Genomic DNA, 18,068 nt, shown 5'->3' with positions numbered 1-18,068 from the left:
TTAGAAATGGCTTTGAGAGGTAGATTAGGATTCATGGCATAAGTAGGAAGGTTAGTTTTTGATATGAGGAGACACAAAGAACTAAAATGGGAGGGAAGGAAGAGTGTGTGATATGCAGATAGATTGGTAGATTTGTGATAGAAAGGTAAGTATGTTACTGTGTGAGTAGTTGCATTTTACCAAGAGGAGATAAAATTCAATATGGGGAGTGGGAAAGGAGTAAAGGCTGAAGGAGAGATGTGTTAGTAGTTCTAAAGGGGAAATGCACACACCCATTTATATACCTATATACATGCATATATAAACATAGGCAATGGGTATTTGTACATAATAGACCACAGGAAAAAGACCTATTGAATAAAATATTTTAAAGCCATTTTTACTTAATATTTTTGAGACATCTTACTTGGAAGACTTGAAACTGAATTCTGAGTTTTCCAAAGAAGCTGATAACAGAGTCCTTTTTCCATAATGTAGAAATTGAGGACTTGTCAATGTCATAGACACTTTTCATGTTTTATATTTATTACAGTAAAAGACAGAAACATCATGTAGCTATTCTAATTTAAAGTCTATAAAAATTAGTTTAATCTTAAACGATGTGTACTGTACATTCATGCAGTCAATTTTCTCAAAACACTGTTTTGAGAGGGTTTGCCACACCATCTGAATTTTTGTAAAAAAAAAAAAAAAGATAGGCTCTAATCTTTTGGTGAAACAATACTTTTATTTGTTGTTTTCACATAAAAACATCTATCATTTAGGAGAAACACATGGGCTATATGGTTATTTTTTCATTGTGCCCTCTCTCTGATCCTATAGCAGGAGTGTGATTTTTTTCATTATGCTTGCAGCTTTATTTCTGGATAGACCTTATGTGATTCAGTGTGTTGGAATTTATACGTGCATAATAATTCTTTGGATTTTATGTAAAATTAGATTGTGAATAATGGAATAAGATTATCTATTTTTTTCTCTTTTAGCATAGCCAAAAATATATATGTGTACTTACAAATATGTATTTGATTAAACACTTAATATTTAAATGGCCATGTCCAATATTAAATGGTAGATTTGACAGTTGCAGTGTATTCAAAAATTTAAGTTATAAAAATCTTTGTAACACAAATCCTAAAAAGTTTATTAAATACTAAGTAGTACATTTATATTAAATGCCTAGATTAACATCTGTCTAGGTTGAGACATTTAATCCCTCATAGAGTAATATTTGACTAATGAAAAACTTCAGCTGAAAACATTTTTCCTTCCTGTAAGCATGAATGATTTTTAAAATGTATTTCTTTGTAACTTGTCATAAAGTTATCTATCATTAATTGTGGATTTAGTACTGTACCCATCTACTCGTGCAAAAAGGAGAAAAGATCTGTTTGTGGGAATAAGGAAGTGCAGCACCACTGCATCATTTTTTCTCCTTGGTATTATATCACTATTTAGAGCTTCAATATATGCCTTCCACTCAGGTTCTCTTTACTGGTTGCATCACAACATGGTATAAAGATAGACACAGTAAGAGGGAGTTAACTATAGAACTTCAATCCTACCTATTATCTACTTCACTATGACAGTGAAGTAATCCAAACTTACTTGAAGGTGGTATTGTTTTCATCTTACAAAAATCTACTGTAATATGTTTCATGTAAATTTTCATGTGCTGGCATGCTTACAAGTTATAGTGTTTTAGAATGCTCAGCTCTCAATGAGGGATTGTTTGTGGTGAGCTGCATTACATATGTCATCTATCTATTTGCTGAAAGAATATGGTGTTTAGCAAACCTATCTGCTGAGCAACATAATAAGATTTTTGTACAAAGTACAAGTTACTAATTACTGTATTTTATTTTTCTATGATTTCCTAAGAGGCATTATCAGGGTCTTACAGATGGAGTAAGCCTGTTTATTAAAATATCTATTAGCAAATAAAAGTTACAGTTCTGGTGGTTGACTTTGTGGCTTTTGTATTATTGTATTGATCATTATTTAATATAACTTACCTTTTAGTCTATTAAATCTAGATGCTCTTTAGATATATTAGTAATTTTGAAGACAAAATCACAGCTGTAATCTTTCAAAATAATATTAAGATCAAGACATAAATTCACATGTGTGTGTTAGTTGCTCAGTTGTGTCTACCCTTTGGGACACCATGGACTATATAGCCTGCCAGGCTCCTCTGACTTGGGATTTCCCAGGCAAGAATACTGGAGTGGGTTGCCATTTCCCTTCTCCAGATTATCTTCCCAACCCAGGGACTTAACCTGGGTCTCATGCATTGCAGGTGGATTCTTTACCATCTGAGCCACCAGGGAAGAAAGTCACATAAATCACTATAAATAATTAGTACATATTTTTGTAGTGATTTTATATCAGCAAAATATTTTGTGAGATTCAAATAAATTAAATGCTCATTGCATAGGTAATATTGTATACAAATTGCAGATGACCCAAAGATACAAATAATGTACAATTGTTCAAACAGCTTTAGACCACCAACATTTCATTCCAAAATCTTCCAGTATATTACAAATCATGGATTTTCTGTAGTTTTTTAAAATTCTTCGTAAGAAAAGACATTAAAAGTATCATGAATTAATCAGAATAGAGCTATATTCATATCTCACTCTTCTCTCATTTATAGTTCTTCTATACAGTTCCAAAAGCCAGTATGAAATTTATCTAGTAATAGAGTACTTGAAATTTTCTTTCCTTAAACAGGTATCTTAAGTAGCCCTCATAAAATTAAATATGACTATTAAAGCTTCTCATTCTCATAATGAGGAGAGCCAAACTAACTTCTTAAATCAAGTGAAACCAATTTGTATGCTGAACTGTGAGTTTATTGTTGAGATCTGTTTGGGTTGGCAAAGCACCAAAACAGCAGATTCTACCATATGGAATATTTACTTTTTTTAAGGTTGTTAGTTTCAAAACTGGCATTTTCCAGATTATTGACTAGACTGTGGGTTTCATACCACTATTTCAACTCTAATAATAAGAAGACAACACAGCAACCACAAATATCTAAGATAACTATTTACCTAGCTAAATTTTTGTGAGAGAATTATGTACCCTAAAAATTCACTTAGCTAACTTTTCAGAAGAATTATGTCATCTGCTTAAATTGACTGAAAAGTTGGATATCCCATCTCTCCATTTTATTTCCAGTTTTCACGAAATGTTTGTACTAATCAAAAACAGAACTCAATCCAGAGGCAGAAAATATCAATTCCAAACAAGAAAATTAAGTCTGTCCACTATAGTTTCCTGAAACATAAGATTTCTGCTTAGCTCTAAGAAAAAAAAAAAAAAGAAGGCCAAATCTGGCTGTAAGCACTTCACTTCCAACTTTTATCAAAGTGAGTTGCAAAATCCAGACACACAGAAAAATAATCAACACCTTACTGTAAAATTTAGTCAGAAGTTAAAGGACCACATTTAAAAATCTTATCCATATAATAAAAATTGCAGGACAAAAGGTGGACAGGAAATTATTTATTGAACACCTACTATGTGTCAAACATACATACTTCTGTTACCTGTTTATTCCTCAAAACCACCAAATGAACTATATAATGTTTTTGAAGGTGAGGAAGCTGAACAACAGAGCAGGGTTATTTGGCCTAAGGCCACACAATAAGGAAGAATATATTTCCATATTCCATTTTTTCCCAAAGACTTGGTCAATAAGTTCTTTTGGATATGCAGCTATAGGTTTTGGGGGTTTTGTGTTTTACTAGTTTTTGTCTTTCAACAGAGTCGCTAGCCCAGAAGCACATTTTTTTTTTCCATTGTAAAAAATGAGTCACATTTGAAAATTTGGAAAAAAAAGAAAAAGCACCTCATGATCATGCAAATACAACCTTTCTCCCATTATCACTTTTATTAATATATAATTCCTTCTAGTCTCTTTTTCACTCTGTTAATCCACTTAATTGGAGAAGGAAATGGCAACCCACTCCAGTATTCCTGCCTGGAGAATCCCATGGACAGAGGAGCCTGGCAGGTTACAGAGTGGGACAACACGGAAGCGACTTAGCAAGTGCGCACGCACGCAATCCACTTTATAGGCCAAAATAATTGAAAAGCCAAAGAACAGGTCGGGTAGTAAACATAACACCAGGTAGTTGGAGGGGGGAAATAATCTCATATTCATGGCCAACAAAGATGAATCCGTTTGCTAAAGTGAAAGTGAAAGACTCTCAGTCGTTTTCGACTCTTTGTGACCCCAATGGATCCATGGAATTCCTCAGGCCAGAATACTGGAGTGGGTAGCCTTTCCCTTCTCCAGGTATCTTCCCAACCCAGGGATCAAACCCAGGTCTCTCGCATTGCAGGTAGATTCTTTACCAGTTGAGCCACAAGGGAAGTCCATTACTGTAAAACTCCAGAGCATCTTAAGAGGGTAGCTAACTTTAAGCGTTCAAGCTACTGATTCCCTTCCGGACCAGCTGCCGATTTGCTTCTGGGGATTGTAACCTAATCATAAGAGATTATGCCTCATGGAAATCTCTAGAGATCAGACAGCTCAGTAGCCCGGTTACAGGCAGACTTCCTTTGCCGAAAAATGCCTGTGAGTTTATCTCCTCTCCCTGCTCACGTGAACAGTTTTGCTTCCCCAGGACTCTTGGACCTGAGGCCTCGCAGAGCCTGGAAGAGGGTGGATGCGTTAGGCAACGAGGCAATTCCCCTGCACTCCTCGCCCTAGAGCGCACAGTTGGGTCCTGCAGTTGTCGCCACCACACTGCGCCCGTGCTCCACGGAAATCCACACTCCTCTGTACCCCCGACGCAGCAGGGAGCGCTGATCCCTGAGACTGACATTCCCGAAAGGGCGGGGAGAGCGCACTGAGAGAAAAGCCCTTGGCCCACGCGGACGCCAAGCACCTCCCAGCAGGCTATGCGCGCGCCTACAACTCCCATCATGCTCCACAGCGGGGCTGCGCGGTTCCTGGCAAGGAGGCGGCAGTTCAACCCGTCACCCTTGCTCACAGTTCTTTAATACTCCTCACTGTTCCTCAGGCATTTTGGGAAGCTCGTCAATCCGTTTAACAGGAGCAAGGCGGCAGACGCGCTAAGACCTCTGAGGAGGCGTGGCTCTGGACCGGAAGAACCTCCGGTTGCCGTGGGAACGCCACGCACCTAGGCGCCTGCCCAGCCGCAGATACTTGGGCTGAGGAAGAGACTACTACCCCTTTACCCAACTTGCGGAGGCGGCTTTGCTCTGGTCCAGGCATCCTTTCTGTGGAGGCCTAGAAAGAAAGGTACCCAGAACCCCCGCACCATATTCCCATCCCCGAGACGGAGACGAGCGAGTGCGTTCATTCCTGTTCTTCAGCAGCTCCCGGGCCCACAAGACTAACCGCAAAGAGCAGGTATCTCCTCAACCCCGATGTTTGTGTCCAGAGCCGCCTGCAGTCCCCGCCCCCACCAGTTTTAGAATTGCTCCTTCATGTTTTTCACTCCGTGTAGTTGTTTCTAATGTGTGAGGACTAAAAAAAAAGTGGGCTGGTGGCTCAGAAAACTCATTGAACTGCTTTGGGTGAATTTTTGTTTTATTGGATGATTTTAACACTGCCCAATTGGGGCCTTTTTGTTTGCTGTGTAGAAAGTGTAATTGAAATTTCACCATCAAAAACTGAAAGCTGAATGAAAATGTTTATTGGGGCTAGGAAGAGTGTTCTGTAATTCTCCCTGAAAACATTTTTATAGAGTTACAAAGTACCTCTCACGGTGTTTCCTTTGCTCAACTCCTCTCTCCCTATAGCCTACCTTCCAAGCTCTTAACTGTCGATAGCATCCAAATTCTTTAGGATTTTTCTGGCAACAAGTTTTAAAAGTCCTTTAGAAAGCAGTTTCTGTGACTTGCCTGGCGGTTCAGTAGTTGAGACTCCGCGCTTCCACTGCAGGGGGCACAGCTTCCATCCCTGGTTGGGGAGCTAATATCGTCATGCCCCGCGCGCGACCAAAAAAAAAAAAAAAGCTGTTTCTCGGATAACAGCTAAGGGAATTTGATTGTCTGGTGTGCATAGAGAGGAAAGAGTAAGATAAGGAACTGAAAAGGTGGATTGGCGCCAAATTGTGTACAAGTTTAAAAGCTATGCATGAAATTTTAGACTTTATTCTAAAAGTCTCACATTCTCAATAGTGATTCTACGTCAGAAACACTGTGTGGTTCTTTAAAATACGGATGCCCTGATGCCATCTTCAGAAATACTAATCCAATTAGTTGGCTTCAGTGTGCAACCAGGGTTGAGAATCATGGCTCTAGGACTCTAATTGCATTTCCTCCTGTGCACCCAGGACATGGCTAATGAATATTGAGTGACTTAAACTGTTATCTTTTATTTCCTTATTTCATACATGCAAAAAGTAAATTTATAAAAATGTATAATTACTAAAAAATAGAAGCATATATAAGACTATGTGATACTTGTTTACAAAGCAACTTCAATAAATGTAATTATATCTTTTAGAACAGCTGACTTCTTTTTTAAATTGTGTGTCCCAAAGCATTTCAGTGACAAGCATCAGGTGTTTGATAATCCAGGAAAAGGGAACGGAAAATCAAAATCCATAGTTCTGTGAAAAAACAAATATTCAGATATCAGGCTTTTAACAATCAATGCCCTGTTCAGAGGGGGATGATACAAGAAGTGGTCATATTTTTAAAGTATTCAAAATCCTATCAGAAATGAAAAACAAGATACAAGACTATATCAATATGCTTAGTATAATTAATAGCATAGTGAGTAATGGCAAATTAAATTAAAATGATCTGTATGAATTGTTTGATGATATCAAAAAGCTAACTTAAAGTAGATTCTACAAATGCCTATGCTTAAGCTGAGATTTAAAGGAATGGATTGAGTGAGATTTGAATCTCTACCACAAGAAAAGTCAATTCAAGCAGCACAAGCTGAATATCTCAAATGAAACCCATCCCTTGGGTAAGACAACTGTGGCCCTGTGTTTGGTTAGGGCACTGCACCCTCCCTTCTGCACATCATTTTCCAATTTCAGTTTTGAAATTTCTGTCCATAATGATCCCTGAAGGGGCCTAACCGAAACTGATGATGCAGCCCCCTTTCAGATGTAGTTGTCTTGGAAACTTACTTCAAGTTGCTGCATCCTCACATCCTTCAAGGTATGGTCTTGCCTTTTTTGGTATGGAATAAAAAATACTGAAGGAGCTGTAAGATGGCAAGTTTCTAGATAGAGATGAGACTAGTATTTAGAGAATTTTTAAAATGGTGGTTTGGAGAGTATTAGGAAATGTTTGGAATACAGGTATATAGTGGTTACTGCTGTAGCAGTCCCTGCCACAGTTGAGGGCTGCCAAAAGGGGTATGTATCTCTCTTCTCCCACCACATTTTAATGTTTTGAGGGACTGGGATAGTGGTTTACCCAAAGGAAGTATCTTTGGGAGATTTGAAGTCTAAATCTAACAGTATGAATAGCCATAAAGTTATCACATAGCCAGCCATATGTCATCAGTAATTTTACTTGACATCAAAATACTTACACATTTGCATTGCTGATGGAGTTTTTTTGAAAGTTTGCATTTGAAGGATTTTTGAACGGGGACTTCAGGGACAAATTAACTTCAGAACAGATTAACAAGGAAATTTTTATAGTATTTGAGAAGAGATTAAAATGTAAGATGGGTATTTACGCTCATATTCTTCACTAGTACATTAGTTAAAATTCTTTTAAAAAATACTTAACAGAATATTTCATATAAGTTATAATTTCAAAGAAACAAAAATGTATTAAGGTTCAGTTTGTGTGTATGTGTGTGTTTTATACATAACCTTCCCAAATGGATTTGTGTTGACTTACAAAAATACCAAGATATGTAAGGACAAAGGAAAAGTTAAGATGAATGTATCAATTAGGATTTTTTGTTTCTGTCTAAAGTGAATATAGTCAGCAAACAAAAATGGTGAATTTAATATTTATTACTTCATATTATTGCAAAATGCAACAATGGGGTTAGCTTTAGAAAAAGATTTAACCAGTGGACTCAAATGAGGCAGCCTAAAATTTCAGTTTTTTTGTTATTCTGGTCTGCCTTCTACTTTCTATTTTAGCAGCAGGCTCCATGTGAACATCACTACCCATACATTTCCAGATTTCCAGAAAAGGCTGCAGATGTTCTCAAGTATCACAAATGGGAGACTCCATAGGATATTAAGTAAACCACATTTTGTTCTTAAGTATTATAAGTTACAATAAGAAATGTACATTTATTTCAAAGGCATTATTCTATGTTGCTAGGGGTTATTAGCTGCCAATCTGCATTTCAGTTAAGACTCCTTTCTGTTAATCAGCTTAAACTCTGTTTACTAAATGCAAAGCTACATTGACATGGTTTTCACAATATCACTGACTTTAAATTCTGAAAATTTGGTATGCATATGCTTATATTCTCCATATTTAAGGTGCCTGTGTTAATTTTTTTTTCCCTTGACTTGCAGCTGATTTGTGAATCCTTGCCTCACATTATGGGATTGCTAGACAGACTTTCAGGCTTGCTTGGCCTCAAAAAGAAGGAGGTTCATGTTTTGTGCCTTGGGCTGGATAATAGTGGCAAAACAACAATCATTAATAAACTTAAACCTTCAAATGTAAGTATATTTGTTAGATACATTATATATTTTCTGCTAAAGAAAGCTAATGGAGGGTTATTTTGTCTGTCATTGCAACTTCATTGTCACATTATGAAATCTTATTAAATTTGTGATACCTTTAGTAAAGTAATAAGTATCAGCCAGCCATAACGTGAAGTGTATTTTATGCTGATATGTAGGTAAATCTTGACTATTTAAACTGGAATATTTTCCAAATGCCTTTTCTTCACAAAAGCTCTTCAAAAATTTGTGGAGTTTACATTCAGGTAGCATTGCCTTCGTTTTGACTTTCTCTTTACAAGAGGAGCAAAACAAAGGGAAAGGTGGATCATTTTTACAGATTCTATGGATAATTAGCCGTTCCCAATAGTGTTACATGCATATCGGTAGTAGCAAGCAAGATGACTTTAAGTCATGTAAGTCATCAATACATGAATGTATTATTTAAATAAGTGAAATATATGTATAAGCTAGTACATTCACCACATAATGTATGAGTTATGTTGTGCTGTGTACCCAGTTGTGCTGTGTGCCCAGTCTTGTCCAACTCTTTGAAACCCCATGGAGTATAGCCTGACAGACTCCTCTGTCCATGGAATTTTCCAAGGAAGAATACTGGAGTTAGTTGCCATTTCCTACTCCAGGAGATCTTCCCCACCCAGGGATCAAACCTCTTGTGCCTCCTGCATTGGAAAGCCTATTCTTTACTACTGTTCCATCTGGGAAGTATAAGCTACAGTTAGGTTCTGCTGTATATAAAGAAAACCGACATAACAGTGGACTGAAGATGGAGGCTTCTTTTTCTGTCATCTCAGTGAGTCCAGAATAAATATTCCAGAGCTGGTGTGGCAGCTGCATGGTCCAGGCATCTTCCATCTTTCCTCTCTGCTATCCTTAGTGCCTGGTTTTCTTCAGGGTCTTCAGAATCTCCACATGGCCATCTTAGTTAACTATCCTCAGTTCAGTTCAGTTGCTCAGTTGTGTCTGACTCTTTGCGACCCCATGTACTGCTGGACGCCAGGCCTCCCTGTCCATCACCAACTCCTGGAGCCTACCCAAACTCATGTCCATTAAGTTGGTGATGCAATCCAACCATCTCATCCTCTGTTGTCCCCTTTTCCTCCCGCCTTCGCTCTTTCCCAGCATCAGGGTCTTTTCCAGTGAGTCAGTTCTTCGCATCAGGTGGCCAAAGTATTGGAGTTTCAGCTTCAACATCAGTCCTTCCAGTGAACACTCAGGACTGATCTCCTTCAGAATGGACTGGTTGGATCTCCTTGCCGTCCAAGGGACTCTCAAGAGTCTTCTCCAACACCACAGTTCAAAAGCATCAATTCTTCAGCACTCATCTTTCTTTATAGTCCAACTCTCACATCCATACATGACCACTGGAAAAACCATAGCCTTAACTAGATGGATCTTTGTTGGCAAAATAATGTCTCTGCTTTTTAATATGCTGTCTATATCCTAAGTTGCAGAGATGAGAAAAGAACAAGGCAAAAGAATAAGTCTTCCTGCCAAATAAGTCCTCTTTAAAGAGCTTACTCAGAAGCCTCAACTAATGACTCTTTCACCTCACTGGCTACCCTATCTGTAAATGAGGCTGGATTTTTTTTTTAAAGCAGGACATATTGCTGCTTCCATTAGTAATTGGGGTCCTGTAAGTACGAAAGAGGGGCTTCCCTGGTGGCTCAGTGGTAAAGAACCCACCTGCCAGTGCAGGAGAAGTGAGCTTGATCCCTGGGTTGTTAAGGTCCTATGGAGAAGGAAATGGCAACCCATTCCAGTATTTTTGCCTAGGAAATCCCATGGACAGAGGAGCCTTGCAGGCTACAGTTCATAGCGTTGCAAAGAGTCGGACATGACTTAGTTACTAAACAACAACAAAGTATGAAAGATTAGGAGAGTGGATAGAGGTAAACAGTTAACATTGACAGTTGTAAATACTTTTATGTAGATAAAAACCATTAGTCAATCAATGGAAAATGTTGATGAAAAAATATATAGCCTGCATATAAATTGAGCTGCCACTGCTGCTAAGTCACTTCAGTCGTGTCCAACTCTGTGCAACCCCATAGACAGCAGCCCACCATAAATCGAGCAGATGGTTCAAAATTAGGAAACTGGTGCTCTTGATGACTGACAGGCTGAATAGTAGGAAGCATTGCTCCTAAATATGGTAATTGAAAGTGGACTTCATTGCCTCCAAATAGTGCTTCAGGTTGGGCAGAATGAGAACTCCTACTGTCCCCCACCGCCTTTTCCCCAACAGCTTCATTTTCACTTCTGTTTAATTTGAGATTGCTCTCAAATTACAAAAATGCCATCATTTCTTTTCTTGAGGTCATCATTCCCTTCTTCTACATGGGAGAGTTTGCCATGTGAAACAACTAACTACTGGTGTATTTTCAGATGGCAGTTAGTTTGAGACAGCTGGGATAAGAAGTTGAAAATAGAGTTAGAAGGTAATTTAGGACTCCTCGTCCCTCCTTCCCTCCCTACCCCAGAGAAACCCCATTCTCCTGATCCGCCTCCTCAGGAGCTGCCTGCTCACACTCCCCTTAACATTAAAGCGCTCCAACTCATTGGCCGCTTCCTCGAGAGAGCCATGTCCACCTTGTTCCCCTCACTGTTTACCCCCGTGTGACTGAGACACTGTGGTTTAATCTGGATCGACCCTGTGTGGAGGAGACAGAGCTGCAGCAGCAAGAACAGCAGCATCAGGCCTGGCTCCAGAGCATTGCAGAGAAAGACAACAACCTGGTACCTATTGGCAAGCCGGCCTCAGAGCACTATGACGACGAGGAAGAGGAAGATGAAGATGACGACGAGGACAGTGAAGAGGACTCAGAGGATGACGAGGACATGCAGGACATGGATGAGATGAATGACTACAATGAGTCACCTGATGACGGAGAGGTCAATGAGGTGGACATGGAAGGCAACGAACAGGATCAGGACCAATGGATGATCTAGGTAGACAAGAAAGGGTGGTCTCAAGAAAGGGGGTCCAAGGACCGCCCTGGACCCCCTGCAGAACCAGCTGATCACCCACCCCCATGAATCTTCATCCTCGGGCACTTCCTCAGCTGCTGCCAGGACCTGATCTTCTTGGTCCCTCCCAGGCCATCAGTCTGCCCTTGAATCCCCCGGGCCTAAGCCCAGCACCCTCCCTTCTAGCCAGCACGTCACCCATTGTTTGTCAGATCTAGTTTCTTTCTAACTTTCTTTAATAAAGACACAGGACTGAAAAAAAAAAAAAAGGTAATTTAGGAGTTTTAAGGGGCTCTCCAATCAAGTTGGGAATCAGCTGAAATAGATGTGCTAAAGTCAGAGATTTTAAAAAACATAGCAGTTTTATTGAAATATTAATTTTGGAGGGCAAGGTTTAGGTCTGGCCAGAGGACTTGCTCGGAGAAGGCAATGGCACCCCCCTCCAGTACTCTTGCCTGGAAAATCCCATGGATGGAGGAGCCTGGTAGGTTGCAGTCCATGGGGTCCCTAGGAGTCAGACAGGACTGAGCGACTTCACTTTCACTTTTCACTTTCATGCATTGGAGAAGGAAATGGCAGACCACTCCAGTGTTCTTGCCTGGAGAATCCCAGGGACGGGGGAGCCTGGTGGCTGCCGTCTATGGGGTCACACAGAGTCGGACACGACTGAAGTGACTTAGCAGCAGCAGCAGCAGAGGACTTGCTAACACTCTCTTGAGCTATGATTCATGTCCCAGAATTCAAGCTTTCCTCCTCAGGGAGAGATCCTGCTTGTCTAGGTTTACTGCATGGTTAAGAACAGATGAGAATGCATGGTTTCAAGAAGCATGTGGGTCGCTGCGCCCAGGAGCTTGAGACCCGAGCCGGCCTCTACCCCGAGCTCGGAGCCCCAGTGGGCCTGGCCCGCCGCCGGCCCCACCCATCCGGGCCAAGGAGGCCGGGGCCGTGGCTGAGACGGAGGAGCGGAACCTAGACAACTTCTTCGCCAAGAGAGATAAAAAGAAGAAGGAGCGGAGCAACCGGGCGGCGAGCGCGGCGGGAGGCGCTGGTGGGAGCAGTGGAGCCACGGACGCAGTGGGCGGTGGGGCAGGCGCGGGGACCCGGCCAGGCGATAGCGGGACCGCGGGCCTGGGGGCCACTGGCCCTGGGGCCGCCACCAAGGTTGTGACAAAGGAGGAAGATGAGTAGAAAGAATTTGAGCAAAAAGAAGTTGATTACAGCGGCCTAAGAGTTCAAGCAATGCAAATAAGTGAAAAGGAAGAAGATGAAAAGAGAGAAGATCCAAGTGATAATTGGGAAGAAGGTGGAGGTGGTGGTGGTGGTGTAGAAAAATCTTCAGGCCCTTGGAATAAAACTGCTCTAGTACAAGTACCTCCTGCTCCAGTAGTTGTTACAGAAACCCCAGAACCAACAATGACTAGTGGTGTGTATAGGCCTCCTGGAGCCAGGTTGACCACAACAAGGAAAGCACCACAAGGACCACCAGAAATCTATAGTGACACGCACCCATCCCTGCAGTCCACTACCAAGCATGTAGAAAGCTGGAAATACTGAGCCTTCCTAAGGGTTGACTACCTCAGATTTGCTGCACTCATTGTGGACTTCATGTGGATCACAACTTCTGGATAAAAAGGTTACAGCTATTAAGTATCGATGTGAAACTTGAAACCAGCTCTACTGGATTCCTATCAGAAATCCTGCAGAAAGTCAGCCATCTGGGTTCTGATCTGCTTTAATAAAAGATGAAGATTTAAGTGACCTTAATTAACCTGTCCTGTGCCCCATCTATAAGGAACACTCTGAGGTGGACTGTGGCTGGATTAGACTTCCTAGAACATGCTGCTCTCAACTGATGTGCTTGGAAAATCTATAGGGCTCTGATTTATAATTTAAAACTTTGAGTTGTATTGTGAGGTAACCACAAATTAAATTCAAACTTTGGTCACCAAGTGGGGAAAGGGGTAGGAGGGAAGAATCTTATTTCTTTTAGTAATTTGTTATTTGGGTAATGCTTTTTCTGTGTTCCATATTAAGGCTTTTTTTTTTTTTTTGCTATCACTTGGAATAGTTCTTTTACAGAGCATATTGCTTAGCTTAGTAACCTGAAGTATGCATTGGAATTGTGAAATGTCTCATGAATTTGCCAATCCCTAGAGTGGAACTAAATGGCCTTTAATGTAAAGGGCAGTAAATGCAGGGGGCTCTACTTCAGGTGCTGCTAAAGCCTCCTCTAATCAGGTCTAAATTGTATAGTAAACTGGTGGAAAGACTTTGTTTAGTTTCTACTCAGGCCAAGGGAGTCACTGTCCTGTCCTTACAAATTCAAAGCTGTAAGAGCAGAACCTCAACCTGAAATACACTTAAGTTTCACAGATCTTGCATGATCTTTGACAAGAATTCCAGATGCTCTTGTGCCCAAACATTTAAGGTGTTAGGTATTCTGTAGATGCAGTGATTGTCCCAGCCTAGCTTTGGTATCAATCTTTTGGTATGTCTTTAAGTTGATCATTTTGGAGAGTCAGAGGCGAAAGACAGGTGATGTAGCACTTCTGTTTTTAATAATTACAGCTTAAACCATCCAGTAATTTTTAGTCCTGAAAAGGGACACCAGGATGCTACCCAGGATTACTGAAAAGTCTTTCCGTCTAATGAGATAGTCTGAATTTCCTAGTTTTATATCTTCAGTAGAAATATTTCAAAGTGGCATGTGACCACTTGATGCAGAGTCTGGGTTTCTCTATAATAAAATCCCTTTGCCACATGTAGGAGTTGCAGACTTGCTACTGGCAAGAGTAAAGCAAATGGGTGAGTAAAACTATCCTGTTGTGGGAGCATTTTCCTCTAGGAGTTGAGTCTTGATAAAAGTGTCAATGCAGGAATCCCACTCCTGGGAAGCGAACAGAATCACCTGATGGAACCTGCAAAGTGTATCTGGGCAATAATGTTGGAGTTACTTGAGGTGGCAGGCAGGATGCCTGTGTTCTGATGTGCTTGGGTGAGTAGCTAAGCCAGCCAAGGAGAGGTTGGATGATTGAAAAACAAAGGATTCTTGGTTAATCTGAAGACATCATTTGGGAAACAAAAATCTTTTAACAAATAATCTCTTGGACCTTGAGCCACATAAATCCCCTGAAAAGTGCATTTTTCCCAGCAAAATTTTGTTGGGGGTTATGTTATTGAGGAACTGAGATAAATATATGGGAAAAGTTATTTAATGGCATAGAAATCTAAAGACCTGCAAGGAGACTTAAGAATCCCAACCCTTGTTACAACTTTTTAAAAGATATGTGGAATTATCGAAGTGCACGTGAATCAAGTTTTAATATGCTGAATGATGGGTGGATGAGGCTGTCCATTGTACCATTTCTTTCTTTGAATTCTCAGGCATGGTTTGGCAGTGCAAAAACTATGTGTCATTAACAAATTCAATACAAAGTAAATATATGGGGGAAAAAAAAAAAAAGAAGCATGTGGCTCTCAATGAGAGAGAGGCAGAACCAAGAAGGTTGTTTCAATTTCACAAACTGAGACATCAAAGAAGTCCTCCCCACCCATGAAGAGGAATAAATTTAGAGAGGAGAAATAGAGTAGCTAGAAGTGTCGTTTTAATGGAGTCTTCTCTATATGAAAGCAGGGAAAAGAGATTTCACCAATAAGGAAAGGAACGGGTTAAAAAGTTTGTCTCCTAACTGAGGTGATTGTAATAAATTTCTTTAACAGTCTTTAAGAAGAAGATATAGCAACCTACCTACTTGCTGCTAAGTCACTTCAGTTGTGTCTGACTCTGTGTGACCCCATAGATGGCAGCCCACCAGGCTCCCCCGTCCCTGGGATTCTCCAGGCAAGAACACTGGAGTGGGTTGCCATTTCCTTCTCCAATGCATGAAAGTGAAAAGTGAAAGGGAAGTTGCTCAGTCGCGTCCGACTCTTTGTGACCCCATGGACTGCAGCCTACCAGGCTCCTCCATCCATGGGATTTTCCAGGCAAGAGTACTGGAGTGGGGTGCCATTGCCTTCTCCCCTACCCACTTGAATGGGCTCCAAATTGAATTTAGAGAACCATACTCAGCTGTGGGTCTATAATTAGTTCCACAGATGGTTTGGCTGTCAGTAGATCAACCTGGGCTAATATTAAGAAACTTAGTGGCTGGTGATGTGCAGCACTTCTGCAGGTTAGCCTGGTGGCATAAGGGAACAAGATTATAAGGAAGCTCTTCAGGTAAGGTACTATTCTATAGGAGATATTGCCATTTTTTTCTACATCAAGGAATATCTTCAAAAGAAATTTTTTTGTAAAAGTTGTGTCAGATAAGTACAAAATGATTGAAACCAGAGCCACAGTTAATAGTATCAAAGTATGCCAGCCCCCTGGTGCCTACTGTACTCAGATTGGCAGAAATGACATTCAAAGAACAAAATGGAAATTATGTTATCTCTTTCCACCATCCCCAACAGTATAGTGATCTCCTGTCCCAAGACATGGTTATTACCTTAGGAATAATCTTCTTTGATATGGATGGGAACAGCTTTCTTCTCTAAACATTATTGATCATTTGAGGCAGCAGGGGAAGGAGGCATCCTGAGCTCAGTGTATCATCTTAAAATATTCTAATATCCCAATTTCAGGCTAGTCCTGTGCAAGACCTGCTGACCCTGCCTAACATACTATACTAGTCAGGGAGAGTCCTCAGGAACATCTGGGCATGCAGCCAATTACTGAGGCTTTTTAATTAATCTTTTGTTTTCCAGCATATGCATCTCTCTGCTACCACTGGTGAATTATGGAACTAGCCTAGACTAACTCCAGGGCTATTTTTAAGGGGATCGTCTAATTTCTGACACCACTTTCTGAGCGTTAATCTTTAGGCAACTATCCTGTCTCCTCAGAGCAATTGACCTCTACCTTCTGAGAGCAGATTAAGTTGTTTTACTTAAAAAAAAAAAAAAATTAAAAAAACAACTTCGTGATTATAGCCAAGAAGACACTTGAAATGGGACTTCTTAAAGCCCTAAAACCTGTCACCCAGGCACAGATAAAACACTTGCTTCCTCCCTACCTTTGAACCCAAAAACAGTCTCTTGTGAGCTTATATCCACTATGAGAAATATTATTTTTAATGATTTAAGGTGAGTAATAGAAATCAAAAAGTAGAGACATAACTTTGCCAACAAAGGTCCGTCTAGTCAAGGCTATGGTTTTTCCAGTAGTCACGTATGGATTTGAGAGTTGGACTATAAAGAAAATATAGCACCAAAGAATTGATGCTTTTGAACTGTGGTGTTGAAGAAGACTCTTGAGAGTCCCTTGGACTGCAAGGAGATCCAACCAGTCCATCCTAAAAGAGATCAGTCCTGAGTGTTCATTGGAAGGACTGATGCTGAAGCTGAAACTCCAATACTTTGGCCACATCATACAAAGAACTGACTCATTGGAAAAGACCCTGATGCTGGGAAGGATTGAAGGCAGGAGGAGAAGGGGACGACAGAGGATGAGATGGCTGGATGGCATCACCGACTCTATGGACATGAGTTTGGGTAAACTCTGGGAGTTGGTGATGGACAGGGAGACCTGGCGTGCTGCGGTCCATGGGGTCGCAAAGAGTTGGACACTAGTGAGCAACTGAACTGAACTGAACTGAATAGAAATCTATGATCCTCTATTAGGAAATGTCTTGAAAGAAATTACAAGTCTCATTTTATAGTAAAATAGTCTCTTATATGTTTTTGCAGAGGGATAAAGTCAGTTTCTAGATAACTAGATACTTCCTGAGCCCAAACTAGTTTTTAATATTAAGCTCTCTTAATGTTCATTTGTTGTTAATATGTTAAGGTTGCTGATCCTTTCTAAACTGATAAGGAGAGAAAAGAGGTAATTTTAACCTGATAACTTTTCAGGAATCTGGTCTTACTGTCAAACTAAGAGATGTGCTCTATTAATATCTTCTAAAATTCTAACTTTTGCCCCATTCCCCAACATAAATGCTCTCATTCTATCATATCCAGTTTTATATTCTTAACATTTAAAACAATCTGAAATTGCTTCACATATTCAGTTGATAAGTTGTTTATTACATTTTTCTTCATCATAAAATTAAATTCATAAGAGCATAAATCTTACATTGTTCAATAATGTTGTTTTAGTTGCTAAGACACGTCTGACTCTTTGCAGCCCTATGGACTGTAGACTGCCAGGCTCCTCTCCATGGGATTTCCCAAATACCTAGAATATTTCTTAGTAGTTAAATGTAATTTTGTACAAATGGACTGATAGTGATTTTTTAATTTTCATTTTTTGGCAGTGAATGATTACTCATCGTGCCAAGGATATCATTTTCAACAGATTTAGTAAAACTTATCAAATAGGGTCTCTCTTAGAAACCTTGTTCTAGTCTTACTGATATTGATCTATTACTGGGTTATCTCAGATGG

At 40.1% G+C, this 18,068-nt stretch overlaps 1 protein-coding gene and 2 pseudogenes across 2 annotated transcripts in view; all 3 read left to right on the top strand.

Annotated features, from left to right (window-relative positions):
• Window positions 1-4,693: 4,693 nt before the first annotated feature.
• The window catches only part of ARL6 (ARF like GTPase 6), a 39,694-nt gene continuing 26,319 nt past the window's right edge, over window positions 4,694-18,068 (top strand). Inside the window, exons 1-2 of the mRNA XM_086411232.1 lie at window positions 4,694-5,389; window positions 8,496-8,645. Coding sequence (XP_086267358.1) covers window positions 8,523-8,645 — 123 coding nt within the window. The 5' untranslated portion in view covers window positions 4,694-5,389; window positions 8,496-8,522. The remainder of the gene's footprint in view (window positions 5,390-8,495; window positions 8,646-18,068) is intronic.
• LOC147380153 (anaphase-promoting complex subunit 15-like) lies at window positions 11,239-11,727 on the top strand (annotated as a pseudogene).
• On the top strand, window positions 12,159-15,102 carry LOC147380152 (protein CDV3 homolog pseudogene; annotated as a pseudogene). Its single transcript, XR_015167319.1, has one exon. The product of XR_015167319.1 is annotated as a protein CDV3 homolog pseudogene (transcript).

Source organism: Bos grunniens, chromosome 1 (assembly GCF_055505025.1).
Source record: "Bos grunniens cultivar Pamir isolate PY7600 chromosome 1, Bosgru_T2T1.0, whole genome shotgun sequence".
Lineage (NCBI taxonomy): Eukaryota > Metazoa > Chordata > Mammalia > Artiodactyla > Bovidae > Bos > Bos grunniens.
Note: the sequence above shows the minus strand (reverse complement) of the source record. Positions and strands in the feature narration are given on the sequence as shown.